Here is a 16,219-nt window from a genome sequence, read left to right on the forward strand (position 1 = left end):
TGGCTATCTGAGAAATTAGACTCACAGACGAGGGAAGATGTTTGTGACCTAAGCGATGTTCCCGAGCGACGAAAAAATACAGCAGTAATGGTTTCTACAACACCGTGTCAACTCTTAGACAGATATTCATCATTAAGAAAATTGCAACGTGTAACTGCTTATTGCCTACGATTCACACACAACATGAGAAGATCTAATTGTGACAGACAGCATGGACATCTTACAGTAAGTGAATTACATGAAGCACTCGAATGTCTTATTAAACTATCACAACAACAAGCATTTCACAAGGAATTAAATGCATTGAGATCAGGAAAGGAAGTCGACAACCAAAGTCAACTGAGAAATTTGAACCCATACTTGGATGAGAGGCAAATCATCAGAGTCGGAGGAAGATTAAATGCAGCAGATCTTACTGAAGGACAGAAACATCCTATTGTACTTCCAGCTAACTGCAACTTGACAAAGTTAATCGCTCAAGAAGAACATAAGAAGCTATTGCATGCCGGGCCTCAATTATTGTTATCATCCTTGCGACAATCATATTGGCCAATACGTGGACGAAACTTGGTTCGTCAAGTTGTGCATCAGTGTGTCACATGTTTCAGAAACAATCCTAAAGATGGTAAACAGATGATGGGAGATCTACCAGCTGACAGAGTTCAACCAACAAGACCATTTCTTCACAGCGGCGTTGACTACTGTGGGCCCATTTACCTTAAATCGAGTAACCGACGGGGAGTCAAACTCCATAAGGCATATATAGCACTTTTCGTGTGTTTTGCGACTAAGGCGGTTCACATTGAACTTGTTAGTGATCTAACTACAGAGGCGTTTATTGGAGCATTAAAGCGATTCATGGCTCGTCGAGGAAAATGTGCTAAACTGTATTCTGACAATGCAAGTAACTTCGTTGGTGCAAAAAGGGAACTACAAGAATTGAAGACTTTATTTGAATCAGAACACCATAAAGAAAAATTACATAACTTTCTAGCAGCTGATAACATCACGTGGGTTTTTATTCCAGCAAGATCACCAAACTTCGGAGGCTTATGGGAATCATCAATTAAATCTCTCAAATACCATTTAAAGAGAGCTGTGGGAAATGCTTCACTCAACTACGAAGAGATGAACACTATTTTGACACTGATTGAGGCTTGCTTAAACTCTAGACCCCTAACACCATTATCAAATGACCCAAACGACCTACATCCTTTAACACCTGGTCATTTCCTAATAGGCGACGCACTCACTACCATGTCAGAACCTAACTTGAAAAATATTCCTGTCAACAGACTTTCGAGATGGCAATACACAGGGTGCGAATTGGCGGGGGGGATGCCAGGGATTTCCCCCCCTGACAAAAATCTTTCCCACCCTGGAGAAGAAAAATTTTATCCCTGACAGGGATAACTTTTTCCCCCTCTGGAGTATTTTTAAATGGACATAAAGATAAGATAGAAAAAGAGAACAATTCTTACTTTGCGTAGCTAACCTAAATATTACTTGAGTGAAAATTGATGAAAGATCTCACATCTCAACTGTTTTGTACTTGTTAGTGTATATATATATATATATATATATATATATATATATATATATATATATATATATATATATATATATATATATATATATATATATGTGTGTGTGTGTGTGTGTGTGTGTGGGAGGACTGGGTGCGCATATGGGTGAAATTCATCCCCCCCTGGGAAAATTTTTCAATTCGCACACTGGCAATACATACAACAACTTCATCAGCAGTTCTGGTCCAGATGGTCAAGGGAGTATCTATCAAGTCTTCTAGAACGATCCAAGTGGAGAAGAAATTTCCCAATCTTCTGGAAGGTGATTTGGTGCTCATCAAAGAAGATAACATTCCACCTCTAAAATGGAAAACTGGACGTATTGTGCAATTGTTTCCTGGAAAAGGACGTAATAGTACGAGTGGCGACAGTGAAAACTACCAGAGGTACAACAACAAGATCTATTCGTCAATTGTGCCCGCTTCGTAAGGAGAGTTAATGTGTTGGTACTTTATTCATAGTGTGTACATTGTGTGATTCATAGTGTTGTGTTGTGTGTGCATTATTCTGTTTATGTTTATATCATTCATTCATAACTTGTGTTATCTATTGTTGTGTATATTAAGTTCATGAACCAAATTAATCATTCATAGATTTGTTGAAGGAATTCCTTCAAGGCGGGCGGTATGTTCAGAACTGAGCGTTCTTCTCAATAAAAACTAACGCCAGTAAGTAAATGAAGAGGCAGTAACATAAAAACTAATACTTTTTCTCCCCAGCAGGGGTGAGTGTGTGTGTAAAAACGTGACACCAAGAAAGCAACGGTAGCTACGTGTATTGTGTTAATATCGCATTAATCTACATATAACAATGTTCATCTAGCAACTTTGTTTGTATTTTTTGAATTCATATAATTTTGTGTGTTATGAAATACAAATATATTGAATAGTCTCAAAGCAACGTCGAAGAATTATTAAGAAACCAGCGCCTACACAAGGATTACATCAACCATATATAATATGACAAATATCTATTAATAATAAATCTCCTCATTCCTGGTGATAAAAAGTTATTAGTTTTGTAATTGATTCATTTATGGTTCGCATGGAGTCCTTAATGCTGTTTCAGATGCTGACAATTTTGACAATAAAATTTGGTTTCGTTTGCAATTCCACTTCTCTTATTTACTTTGAATACACAGATGAAAATGACAAAATCGTTCATTAGAAATAACTTTATGAGCTCACAAAGCAGAATGAAAGGCCTCTTTATTCTCCCCCCCCCCCATGCTTCTTTAGTAAACAGGGTTTGATAATTCTGTTTGGTTTTGTTTCCTCGCCCAATGATTTGTATCTTGTTGGCTGTCACTATACGTGATTTAAAGTCACAACTTGCGCGTTTGTTTAGAACGGATATAATGGGGCTTATTTTCATTCTTCTTCTGTTTCCAGACTGATATTGTGTGTCTGAGGTGTCAGAAGTGAGTATATATACTAGGGAGGTTCAGTTCCTATTCACCATTGCATTTGTCATCATCATCATCATCATATTTTATTGGCAGGCCACTTGCTGCAACTCAGAAGCTTCCGTGACCCACGGTCTTCTGTTAACCTCTTCGTCTTCACGCATAATTTTTCTATTTTGATATCGTCCAGTAATTGTCTCTTTTCATCCCCTCCCTCTTTTTCATGCCACCATACCCTCTAGCACGTCCTTTATGATACAGTCTTAACATCGGAAGCGGGAAGAAGCCGCCTTCACAATATACTTTATGATGTAACTTGTTTGACAAACGGAATTGGATTAGCGGATATTTCGCGTACACAGACGAATGAGGATTCTCGTACGTCACATTTTCTCGTCACTTATCACTAGCACCCTACTCCAGTTTATACTCTTATCCAACTTCAGTAGCAGTATCTTACCCATTGCTATTCCTTGTTTTGCCGCACAATCGGTGCAGGAAATTTGTGTTTAGAACTGTTTAGCCTGCCATTTATTTCAATCATATGTTTTCTATTCGTTTCATATGTTCTCTCGATTTCGTATTGCTTCCATCAACATTTTATTGCAACGATTTATAAACCATCATTACAAAAAAAAAAAAAAAAAACTTCTAACACACAATTGTTAGACTGTTATTTCGTACCCTCCAATTCGCCATTCTAAATGAATTTGCGCGATTTGAATGACAAAAGAGTTGAAAATATATGAATTTCAGACTCATCACTCTTTCTGTCTTTCTTGTTCTTTCTTCGAAAGAAAACATAGCTACTGCGGAAGAAATGTGGCAACAGCGCGCTCCATTTACTCTGTACTGCAATCTAAGAGTGGGACGCTCTATAGATATGGTCCTATTCACCCTAATTGGTAATATATAGAAAAATAAGTTGGCAACCCTGTTTAAGTTCCTTCACGGTTATCATGCTAGTCATAACAACTTGAGTTAACCTTGTTGAATATAAGAAAATCAAACTTCTGCACTTCCAACAAAACTACATAGCGTAACAAGAAAGAATACATGACACAAGTATTAAAAATACGCTATTTTTCTTAAAACTTGCATTCAATTGATGATGAAAGTTGCTCTCTAATACAATCAGCGTAAAGCATTCACTCAATCTAACTGCACAATGAACTTGTAGAGACTCACAGTGAAAACACGGCGTGGCATTCGCTTCGCAGCTTCTGTTCTATAAACAAGTAAGGTGAATAACGTAACGAGTGGCCTTATTCATCCGGTGGCCCTATTCCACCGAAACTACCCTATCTAATTGTCGGTTTATTAAGTTGTGATGTCGCATACATGAGTATCAACATTTGTCAATTCCACAGTATCAACAATTTTAATATATGTAATCATACAACCATACAACACAGTTTAACATCAAAGAAAAGTGGTTGCTTACCATGCAAATCAATTTCTAAATTTATATATAATGTGATGAGGGTGATCTAAGGAAGGAAAACATCATAAAAACAAAATATGCTAAACAAATGATTGCAGATACAGAAATCTGAAATACTGTTAACATCAGGACAAAAGATTTGAACAACTACTTACCGAAGAGCGGGCGTACCACGGCACCTTCACTGATATCTCACTTCTATCCAACAGTAGACATTGCAAATGAATGATGATGAAAGAAGTAGGATGAGAAGTTGGAGAAAACATGAGATTCGAGAAAATCGATGAACGCGGTGTCGTCCACCATGAATTTACGTGCTATGGCGTATTAATGGAGTATAGATCTTTGTCTCAAAAAACTTCAAGATCAATTACAGGTAGAATTGCTTTAAAAACTGGAGACTTGAGAACAAAACAAATAATTTAATTAATAAATCTCAAAATATATTTTTGCTTTGTATGTTTATTCATTATAATTATTATTATTATTATTATTATTAGGGACATGTAAAAATGAAATTGTTAAATCTCAATAGTAACAAACAGTACTGTTTCAGTTAATCACAATATTTAATTTTTTTGACCGTTAAAAAGAAGTGGATGGAGGTGCTGGGGATCGAACCCGGGGCCTTTCACATGCAAAGCGAACGCTCTACCACTGAGCTACACCCCCGCTCGTGAAGGACATGGCAAGTAACGACGCCAAAAAAGGCAAATGAGGCCGGGACCACCCAGTAGTATCGTCCACCCCTCCAGATGAGATTCGTAGTCAGGATTATTTCATTGGGGACATACCTTTTTGTTTTTGGCCTTCAGTTTTGAATTTTTTTTTCCATTGTGTGCTTGAACAGTGCCGTAAAATGTCCAGTATTGTCTCTCAAAATGCCTATCTATAGAACTCAAGAATTAATGAATTAAGTTCTACTGGACATTTTACAGCACTGTTCAAGCACACAATGGAAAAAAATTCAAAACTGAAGTCCATAAGTATTCCTCAGAATATTCAATATAGGCCTACGTCAGCTGCAGTTCAGAACGAAATGATAGATGTGTTAGCTGCAGAGATGGTACTGGACAAAAAAGAACATAATAATTATATCATGAAAATAATTTTTAGTAGGCCAAAAACAAAAAGGTATGCCCCCCAATGAAATAATCCTGACTACGAATCTCGTCTGGAGGGGTGGACGATACTACTGGGTGGTCCCGGCCTCATTTGCCTTTTTTGGCGTCGTTACTTGCCATGTCCTGCTAAGAGATAATGAGTCCGGTAGCCAGCCCCCAAAATATAGAGGAACCCGGTAAAAGTTAGGAGGGCGACCCAACCATTTAATTTGCCAGCCTCCCATGAAAAGTTAGGCGGGACTAGTAAAAATTTAGGGGGAGGCCCTTTCTATCCCCCCGTGGATATGTGCCTGAAAACCAACAATAGAATTAGATCATTTAAAAGTTTAAAAAATATATCACGGAAAATAGGTTTGTGATAAACTCAATACACACAAATTGGGTCAGAATTAGAATACGTAGAACTACAAGAAGCAATGCATCTATGGCATTGGCCGAGGGGTTACACTTCAGTACTAGTGGAATCACAACACGACTGTCTATGAAATCCGCTATAAACACACAATGCTAAATATATTTTGAAATTTATTTAATTAAATTACTTGTTTGTTCTCAAGTCTCCAGTTTTTATAGCAATTCTACCTGTAATTGATCTTGAAGATGTTTTAAGACAAAGATCTATACTCCATTAATACGCCATAGCACGTAAATTCATGGTGGACGACACCGTGTTCATGGATTTTCTCGAATCTCATGTTTTCTCCAACCTCTCATTCTATCATTTCTTACATCATCATTCATTTCCAATGTCTACTGTTGGATAGAAAAAGTGAAGGTGCCGTGGTACGCCCGCTCTTCGGTAAGTAGTAGTTCAAATCATTTGTCCTGATATTCGTTTTAACAGTATTTCAGATTTCTGTATCTGAAATCATTTGTTTAGCATATTTTGTTTTTATGATGTTTTCCTTCCTTAGATCACCCTTATCAAATTATATATAAAGTTAGAAATTGATTTGCATGGTAAGCAACCACTTTTCTTTGATGTTAAACTGTGTTGTATGGTTGTATGATTACATATATTAAAATTGTTGATACTGTGGAATTGATAAATGTTGATACTCATGTATGCGACATCACAACTTAATAAACAGTTGATTGAGTATTCAATAATTTTTGATTGAGTATTCAAATTTTGAATCCTTCCACAGCAAAATTTAAAAAAAAAAAAAAAAAAACTCGTCTGTAATGCTCTTCTAGTGAAATAAAATCATGCTTATCAGTATCTTCAGAGATCCCCTTGGGCATGTTTTCTTCCTGGGTAGTCAGCTCTTCAAAGCCAAATTCTGATATTCTGCTAGTATTTAATTAAAATAAAATTATTTTCTTATGACTTTCTTAAGAATTATAACCATTCAGACACTGGTTTCTCAAGAGTCTTAAATAGCTTGAGAATTAAACATAGTGGCCTCCCTTCAACAGCACTCCGAGACTTACAAAAGTCCTCTCATTGACGTATCCATGGCATAATTTTTCAGGACCGTGTGGCCTAATGGATAAGGCGTCGGACTTCGGATCCGAAAGTTGTAAGTTCGAATCCTGTCAGGGTCGAGTTTCTCTTTACATTGTAAGAATTTCTTGTTTTGTAAGAATACTACAGAGCTACAGATGGTTATCTAAATAATGGAAACGCGAATAAAATCCAACATTCCATATTAACATTGATATGAGACAAATATTAGCACGCAGAACAACTCTTCACATTCAAGGATAGACCAGCTTAAACCATCTGTAAGAATATCAAACTTAAAAGTTTTTAGAAATACAATTGCTTTACTTTTTTCTTACTTTCCTTTTCATTATCATACTTGTTTGTGAACATAGAAAATGTTTACTATTTCACTTTATGAAATAATAATAATAATAATTTCTTGTCTGCCAGAGTGCGATATAAAACTTACAAATTGCGTAAAATTTAAATTTGTTTGGCATTTTCTACGCAAAAGTCAAAATCTAAGGTGTATATATATATATACATATATATATATATATATATATATATATATATATATATATATATATATATATATATATATATATATATATATATATATATACATAGATAGATAGATAGATAGATATAGATATAGATATAGATATAGATATAGATAGATAGATTGATTGATTGATATTAGGGATGGTCAAAATTTTCCGGAATCCGTATTCAGGAAAGTAAAAATTTCGGAATTTGAAATCCCTAATATATATATACAAAGAAGCTGAAATTATATGAATTTGGAAGCATTGAACTCCTCCCTTGATGAACTTCTACATACGTCACTAATTACAACACTCCTTCCCCCGCTGTTTATAGTCTCTCTGCCCAATTGAATGTATCTTCAATTTGAAGTTGAGGACGTGCATAATTTTAGAGACCACAAAAAATATTTTTGCATTATGTCCGCATAGTTATCGTTACATCACTACCCAAATCTGAATATTATTGTCAGTTCTAAACAATGTTGATAACGAGGAAAGACGAGACGAGAAATATGGTCTTCCCATCTCGTTTCGCACATTTTTGTTGAATTCTCGTACGTCTCAAATCCCGAAGATTTCTTTCCTGTTTCGTTTCGGCTCTCGAAAAGCGTCTTGTTTTGTAAATTTTTGTACGATATTTATACTCTGATTTTTCCCCTTAATTTCATCTAAAAGGTACCAGGATCCTTCTGCGTAACGAGAGGTCCATAAAAGGTTGATTTATATTATTGAAGTACATTCTGTTATACAAGGTGGCCCAAAAGTAGGTATACACCCCTGCATTGATCAAGTATAGCATTCTAGTTTATAGGTTTATTTATGCCTACTTCGGCTGTTCCGAGCTTAAGATATAAGTAAAAACACATTAAGAACAAATAATAAAGAAACAAGTCTACCTGATGGATAAGAATATAAAGTTATATATAAAATGCAATGAGCTGATCAGTACGGTACTGTATACCTACTTTTGGGCCATCCTGTATGTGTATCTACACATACTCTGTTACTCTTCATTGGGTTCGTACGATCACTTTATAGCTTTTTTTTTTACTATGACTCATGGAACAAACACACAAAACAATATGTGAGAGCTAAGACTTGGCTGAGCTAGTATTACTATCGAGAAATTTCTCGTCCTGTCTGTAACTCTAGTTCTGAAGCTAAGACTCCGGAGCAGATAATCTACTCCATTCTCACTGATGGAATTGAGTACTCTAATGCATAAGAAATGGAACTATACTCGTCTGGATATCATTTATGATTTTTTATTGTTTTGTTTCATATCAATGTTAATATGGAATGTTGTATTTTATTCGCGTTTCCATTATTTAGATAACCATCTGTAGCTCTGTAGTATTCTAAAACAAGAAATTCTTGCAATGTTAAAAGAAACACTCGACCGTGACAGGACTCGAACCCGCAATCTTCGGATCCGAAGTCCGACGCCTTATCCATTATTATTATTATTATTATTATTATTATTATTATTATTATTATTATTATTATTATTATTATTATTATTATTATTATTATTATTATTATTATTCACTTATTATTGACATTATTTCCGAATTACAATAATAAAGTTACATAATTGACAGTTATAATTACATTCTCAGTAAAGAATATGTAATATAAAAAAATTATAAAGATTGACCATAGAAGACATAATTTAGATAATTAGCAAATAATATTTTCTTTCTTGGCGGGGGGAATTTACCATATCGTAAACACAGGAAGTCCTTCTACGTGTGACGTGCTTCAGGAGAACAAGGAGACAGAATACATTCAATTGTGTTTGCACTCAACCAAATAACAGAATGATGTTTCTGTTTTGAAAAATACTTGAAATCAGGTAATAGGAGCATCTGGACAATAACACAGTCGAAACTGATTTTACACGGGTATTGAATCATTTCACAATAGATTTTCCAAACCGATGTTGATCTGTTGCAGAGTGTGAGACGATGTTCCAACTTATCTACTTTTCCACAGAAATCACATCGATTGTCGTCAGTTATCTCGAGATGATATCGTTTTGCCTTAGTGTCTATGATGTTATTAACAACCCTGTACCTTAACGAACGAGCTGAAGTTGATATAAAATTGACCTCCAGATCTGTTTCCAATTCTCATTTGGTAATGTGAAGATAATGTGATGACAGCGGCTGTTTTGTTGTTGTAAAAGCAGAGTATAAAGAAGTTTTACACGTTGAGGAAGATTTTGGGCGCCACTGGCAGACAAATAAAAATAAGTACATAGAACGTCTGTAAAATACACTGCTCCAAAAAACTTAAGCAACCCGAGAGAACGTGGTATAAGTGACGTGTGGGGCCCATTCAACACTGGTTAGTGACATGCACATACACAGAGACACACAGGCAAGGCGAGCACCCACTCTATCGCATAAGTAGCACCGTTGCAAGCGCGGTGAACAACTTATGCCATGAGGCGTACACCACAGCCCAGTAGTGTCTGAGGCTCCAAGCATTGAGTTATTGGTTCTTGTGTGGGGTACACACCTTGCAATCGCTGGTAGACGACATTTGAGTAACTTTGACCGCGGGTGAATAATTGGACGGTTGGAATTGGGCCGATCGCAAGTGGAAGTGGCACAGGAATTCAACGTGAACAAAAGTGTTGTGTCGAGGCTGTGGAGTCGCTTCCAAAATGGAGGTGAAGTCAGTAGACGTCATGGAGAAGGCCGTCCGAAGAAGATGTCGGCCGTTGATGACCGATTTCTCACAATTTCTGCCAAACGTAACCGTCAAGCTTCATGCTCTCAACTGGTCAATGAGTCGTTTCAAGCTACAGGACAACGCGTGAGTCGTGAAACTGTTCGTCGACGGCTCAATAGAGCAGGACTGTATGCAAGAAGGCCTGTGCTATGTGTGCCATTAAAACTGGAGCACAAACGTGCTCGTTACACATGGTGTCAGGAACATGTTGCATGGGGAAACACCAGTGGGTGCGTGTCATGGTCTCCGATGAGTCGAGATTCAGCCTGTCGTCTGATTCTGGTCGGACTTTAGTGTGGAGAAAGCCAGGAACACGCTATCATCCAAACTTCATTACTGAACGGTCGTCCTATGGCGGTGGTTCCATTATGGTGTTAGGTGGAATTATGCTGGATGGAAAAAGGGACCTCCATATTATGCAACATGGCATTTTGACAGCACAACGGTACCGGGATGAAATTCTCAATACGTATGTGCGCAATTCCGCGGAGCATTTGGCCCAGACTTCCTGCTCATGAATGACAATGCCCGCACACACCGTGCACATCTTGTGTCCGAGTATCTGCAGAGCGAAGACATTATGCGTATTCCATGGCCTGCGTATTCGCCGGACTTCAATCCCATCGAGCATGTGTGGGATGATCTTGGGCGGCGAATAGCGGAGCGCAGTTCACCAGCACGCACTCTCCCTGACCTGCAAACAGCTCTCCTCTAGGAGTGGCTCCATCTGCCGCAAGACTTGATCAACACTCTAATTTGCAGCATGGAGGCCAGATGTCGTGCCTGTATAGCTGTTCGTGGTGGTCACACGCCATATTGACTGCCTATGCCCTCGCACCTGTTGCGGTATCGTTATGCTGAACTTTTTAGTCACTCTGTGCATCTTAACTGTGTTGTTCGTCTTCGCTTGTATTGCATTGTGCATCTGTACCATCTGTTTGTTCATTATACTTGGTGCAGTGATCGTGTCGTTTTATAATTTACCACTTTCTTCGAGTTGCTTAAGTTTTGTGGAGCAGTGTACCAAAATTCGGGAGGAATGAGAGGCAAAGACACTGGTAATGTTTTACCATTGGTAGCGACGAGAGATGAAAGTAATGTAATGCTGAGTTGATCTCCAATGCCTTGAATGTTTTGGAATCCTCTGTGGTAAAATAAAGCTTTCATTTTACTTTCAACATGTATCAAGTTCAATCCTCCTTCATGACATGGCAAACATGTAGCTGGATAACGTACTCGAAAATCATACCTGCCCACAGAAACCAGTTACCTATACTTGTAAATTTGTGAATATAAGGTTTAGGCTTTGGTAAAATTTGACAGGTATACCACAACTTGGAAAAGGCATATGTATTCACAAAATATGCAGGGGTGCACAGAAAGGGGGGCTATGACGCAAACTGCGTCATTGAAATATTTGGGGGGGGGTTAAAATCGATATAAATATGTTTGAGGGGGTGTAAAAATGAATCGAAAAGATTTTCTTTTCATGGACGAACACCTACGGATAGACAAATGAGGGGGGTGCGTCATAGACATGAGGAGGGGGGCACCACTGGCTATAAAACCATACATTCCTATTTCCGCTTTATTTACTGATGTTTGCTGTATGTCCCCGTGCTGAATAAACGAAAGTATACTCTTCTTTCGAACAGATGACACACCCCGTTTATTATTAATCTTTTTCCTTTCGCGTAATTCTTTATTACGGTCAGTTCCACTCTAAATTCCACATTACACACGATCAGTGGCGTAGCAGCTGCCCCCGCAACCCCCGCAGTTCGGGGGGCCCCGAGGTATAGGGGGCCCCGAAGTCTTGCGATGAATAAAGATTTAAAGAAGTAGAACTTCAACCTTACTTCTATCGGCTTTACAACTAGGGTCCCTTCTCTATACTTTGCGGGGGGAGAGCCGCAAAAGTGTGCTACGCCACTGCACACGATGCACTTCGTTCTTTTGGAATTGCTTGTAATAGGGGGTGAGCCACACCTTAAAATCACTGTGGACCTCCTACTCTCAGCTGCAATTTTGAAATATGTTCTCAAGATTTTACTGTTGGTTCGCCTCTTCTCTGTTTAATATTCCCTGGTGTGCCGAAACCTTTCCTCTTGACTGGTATTTCGTCTTGGGTTTTCCTGCCACTGTTCGAAGTTCACCACTTTTGTCCACTGGAAGCTTGGGACAAGTCTTTTTTCGTTCTATTTATTATATTGCGTAGTCACGCCGAAACAGAGTGGATTGATTTAAATCAGTCTGATTTAAATCACGATTTAAATCGAGATTTAAATCACTTTATTTTTTAAATAAAAATCGTTGATTTAAATCAAATTCCGAAATAAATTAATTTAAAGTGAAAATAAGTAAAATCCAACCTCTGTTCTGTTATTTCAATTATGGAAGATAATCATAATACAATAAGATGCAAATGTATGTACAGCACAGTATGAAAACGAGTGTTTCATGCAGAGGATGATTAGGGAAAATCCCGTTTTGAACGGGTAACGGAGGTGTTCTGCTTTCTTTTCTTCGTAACATAAGGTTTTTAAATCGTTAACTATTCCAACAAGAAAATCACCATGGACATTTAAGACGAAAATTCTTTTGTGTACGCGTATGTTTGTTTGTTCCCAGATAATAGGGGTGTATTTATAAAGGGGTCCGATTCCCTCTCCGAAACTTAAATTGTTTTTTAGATTTTATAACTTTAGGCGAAATTTGCGTATTTTATATGTATTTCGTGCCGCAAGCTAGTTTCAATTTTTTTTTTTTTTTTTTTTTTTTTTAGGTATGTCCCTCCAAATATGAGTAAATTAACTTTTGTGAAAAAAAAAAGTATCATGTTGATAAACGTCGTACTTTTTCCTTAGTGCTTAAGAAACATTCTTTGGGATTAGAGATGCAAAATAGCCGGCTTTTCTGAATTGATGTTTTTTTTTTTTTCACATAAAAAGCCGGCTTTTTAGGGAAAAACCGGAAATTTTGACTTTTTTTATTTTCATGATTTTTCTATCTAAATAGCTTTCTTATACTCTATAGCGCCTAGTTAAACAAGATTTCATGACCTAAATGCCATATTTCCCTCTAGAATTCACCACATGTTGAATTCTTGTTAAAAGTTCATAAACCTTCAGGACTGGGTAAACCGTGATGGTGGTTATATATTCCAGAGCCTTGGAAACCAAACGCTCAGATGAACAGTATTATGCATATGACCCACGAACAAAAAATTCAGTACTTTCCTGACTCTAAACAAGCTTAAGGAACAGTCACTGCATTACAGAATTTGGGACTTGACCGATTTTGCAGGTCTGAAGCACCTGATAGATGGTAACAGATTATTACGTATGTAATAAATGAATAGAAAATACAGTTTCAACATTTCTGTTCCATTTCAAAGAAGTTTCTGTAGGAGTAGCAAAGGCAGAAGCAAGAGGTGCATTAATAAATTAGGTGATTTTTGAGCTTCCCATACAAAGGTTGCATTTTTTCAGTTTTTTAAAGTAATACGTTGAATTGTAATAAAATAATGATTATTTTTCATTGTTATTCTATAATGAATATTTATGAAAATCTCGGAAGTCAGACATAATAAACTTTTAGGCTATAACAGATTGACGAGGGAATGATATTTATTTATTTATTTAACAATCACCAGATGCAGCTCAGAGGCTATTAATTTTATACTGGATATCTAACATGGAAAGGATTTGTGAAGGTATCGGCCAGAACCTGTTTTGGTAGGTACCGTCCCGGCATTTGCCTGGTAGGACTGAGGAAAACACTGGAAAACCCCAGTCAGGATGGTCGGCAGCGGGAATCGAACCCATTACCTCCCGAATGCGAGGTCAACGTTGTACCACTTGAGCCACATGATATATGTAATGAACAAAGAGAAGAACATGTTATTTTTGAGAAAGCTATGACGTCGAAACATAAATTATTTTGTGCGTTTGTTCAGTAAATATATTATTATCACCCCGATGTGTTATTTCTTTGAACTCACACACATAGTACAATAAATTCTGTATGTCATGTAACAGTTTTTCCTTGTTTTTGTATTTTTAATTCACAATAAAAAGTATTGCTTATAATGCATATGAAAGTTAAAACTTAACTGCAACTTATTATATACATGGATTAATTTTTTGGGATTCATAATAAAAATGTGTTAAGAATTAAAATTGTTTGAAATATGTTTTCGAAATTCATGTTTATTTTCGAGGTTTTGTATTATTATGTGCATCCACTACTACTTAAATGAGTTTTTTGTATTGTAGAGAAGCGAAACAAAACCTGCTTTATCAATTTAAAGCAGAATTTGGTAAAAAGCCCAACATTTTCCAAGCAAAAAAGCGAAGCAGAAAAAACCGAGTTCCCCCCACCAAAAAACTTTTTTTTTTTTTTTGAATGCTTGTATCTCTATTTGGGATTGAAATAAGTTAACGGCTGCCAATCAATTCAAAATTCAAGCTCAATACTTTCATTTAAATGACATAATTAACATTTAATATTAATTCCTAATGTTTTATCTTCAGTTCGTTACTTGCATTACGCGAGAAGAAAGATTTGATTTAAAAAAAAATCGATTCAAATAAAAAAAATCAACAAAAATGATTTTTTTTTTCAAAAAAATGTTTTTTTCCATCATGATTTTTTTTCAACCCTGCGCCGAAACCACAAAAGGCTTACAAAATAATACGAATTTCGCGAGCGGAAGCACTAGCACTGCACAGTCTTCTTATCTTAAAATTAAGACGGCAAATAACAAAGTAAATAAGAAATACAGGTATATTTTCGTATACATTTGTTTAAGTTTCAGTACAATAGCGGTGATCTATAAAATAACCGTCAAAATCTTAGTAGTCACTCATCTTTTATTTCAGGCAATCGTACATGATGTAAAATTATCGTGTCATGCGATAATTATCCTACATATTGGCAACAGTATGTATGCAACCTCTATCATTAGCGGAAATCGGTATTTCAATTCCCGAACTAGAATGAAAATAGAAGATTTAAGTATGATCTACTAAAATTGAGTATATCTCAGAGTAGGGGCATAAAACACCCATCTCTACTCTTCAAAAAAGTTTAAATAAAGCTTGCGTCGAGCGTAAAATCAGAATACTTTTTTTTTTTACATTGCTAGCTGAGGCTAGCTACCTTTGAGAGGGTTACGCCCTCTTTTAGGGAAGTGATGTGAAGGAATTGAGGATTGTGAATCTCTGGTTGGTCTAAGTGCTTTATTTAATTTCTTCCATAGTAGGAATGGACTTAAGGAACTTTGCGTTCCTTAACATTAGGTGAAGAAAGAGACAAATACATATAGACAACATAAACATACATACATAGCTGTTATGAAAGATGAATATGAACAAAGATCAACAGTACAATACATGAGGAACACTATTTAGGTAACATATACAATAAACATAATCAGGAGAATAGAAACTAGGTGATAATAACGCAGTAGTAGAGTAATATAATTAATGAGGATGAAGTATGAGATGAGGTGCAAGCACAGGACAACACATAGGAACATATTAGTGGACGAATGCAGTTATCTTCTTGCCTAGGGGGACTCTAGGCTATGATGAGAGACATGATGAACCCAAGTTAGTATGAGAAAATTACTGTGCATGAAATGATGGAAAAATGAGAGGTAAATGAACATGAGTGACGTAATCGTTCAGAAGCAAGAGTGAGGGATCATCAGGAGGAAGCGTGTAATGGTATAATGTAAATAGAAGAGATAATGACGTGTGAAGATACCGTGTGGGTGTGGGATGTAGGGCTATGTAGTGCATTGTATCGAAAAGTAGTGGATGTTGGGTTTGGAATCGGCGTCGTATGTAGGAGAGTCGAAGGGACTCAAGATGGTATTGCAAGGTAGGAAAAGTAGTGCGTTGATACAAGTCTTGTGTGGGGCTAGGTAATTTTATGC

At 36.7% G+C, this 16,219-nt stretch overlaps 1 protein-coding gene and 1 non-coding gene across 2 annotated transcripts; one reads left to right on the forward strand and one right to left on the reverse strand.

The window, feature by feature from the left end:
- The first annotated feature begins 87 nt into the window (after positions 1-87).
- On the forward strand, positions 88-14,850 carry LOC145681833 (uncharacterized). The gene is made up of 2 exons (XM_081753441.1): positions 88-1,319; positions 14,811-14,850. Exons 1-2 carry the CDS (start codon positions 88-90, stop codon positions 14,848-14,850), a joined length of 1,272 nt encoding a protein of 423 aa, XP_081609567.1.
- On the reverse strand, positions 5,036-5,107 carry TRNAA-UGC (transfer RNA alanine (anticodon UGC)). The gene has a single exon. It is a non-coding gene; the product is annotated as a tRNA-Ala (tRNA).
- Positions 14,851-16,219: the final 1,369 nt, after the last annotated feature.

Source organism: Thermobia domestica, chromosome 3 (assembly GCF_964235325.1).
Source record: "Thermobia domestica chromosome 3, izTheDome1.hap1.1, whole genome shotgun sequence".
NCBI classification, from domain to species: Eukaryota; Metazoa; Arthropoda; class Insecta; order Zygentoma; family Lepismatidae; genus Thermobia; species Thermobia domestica.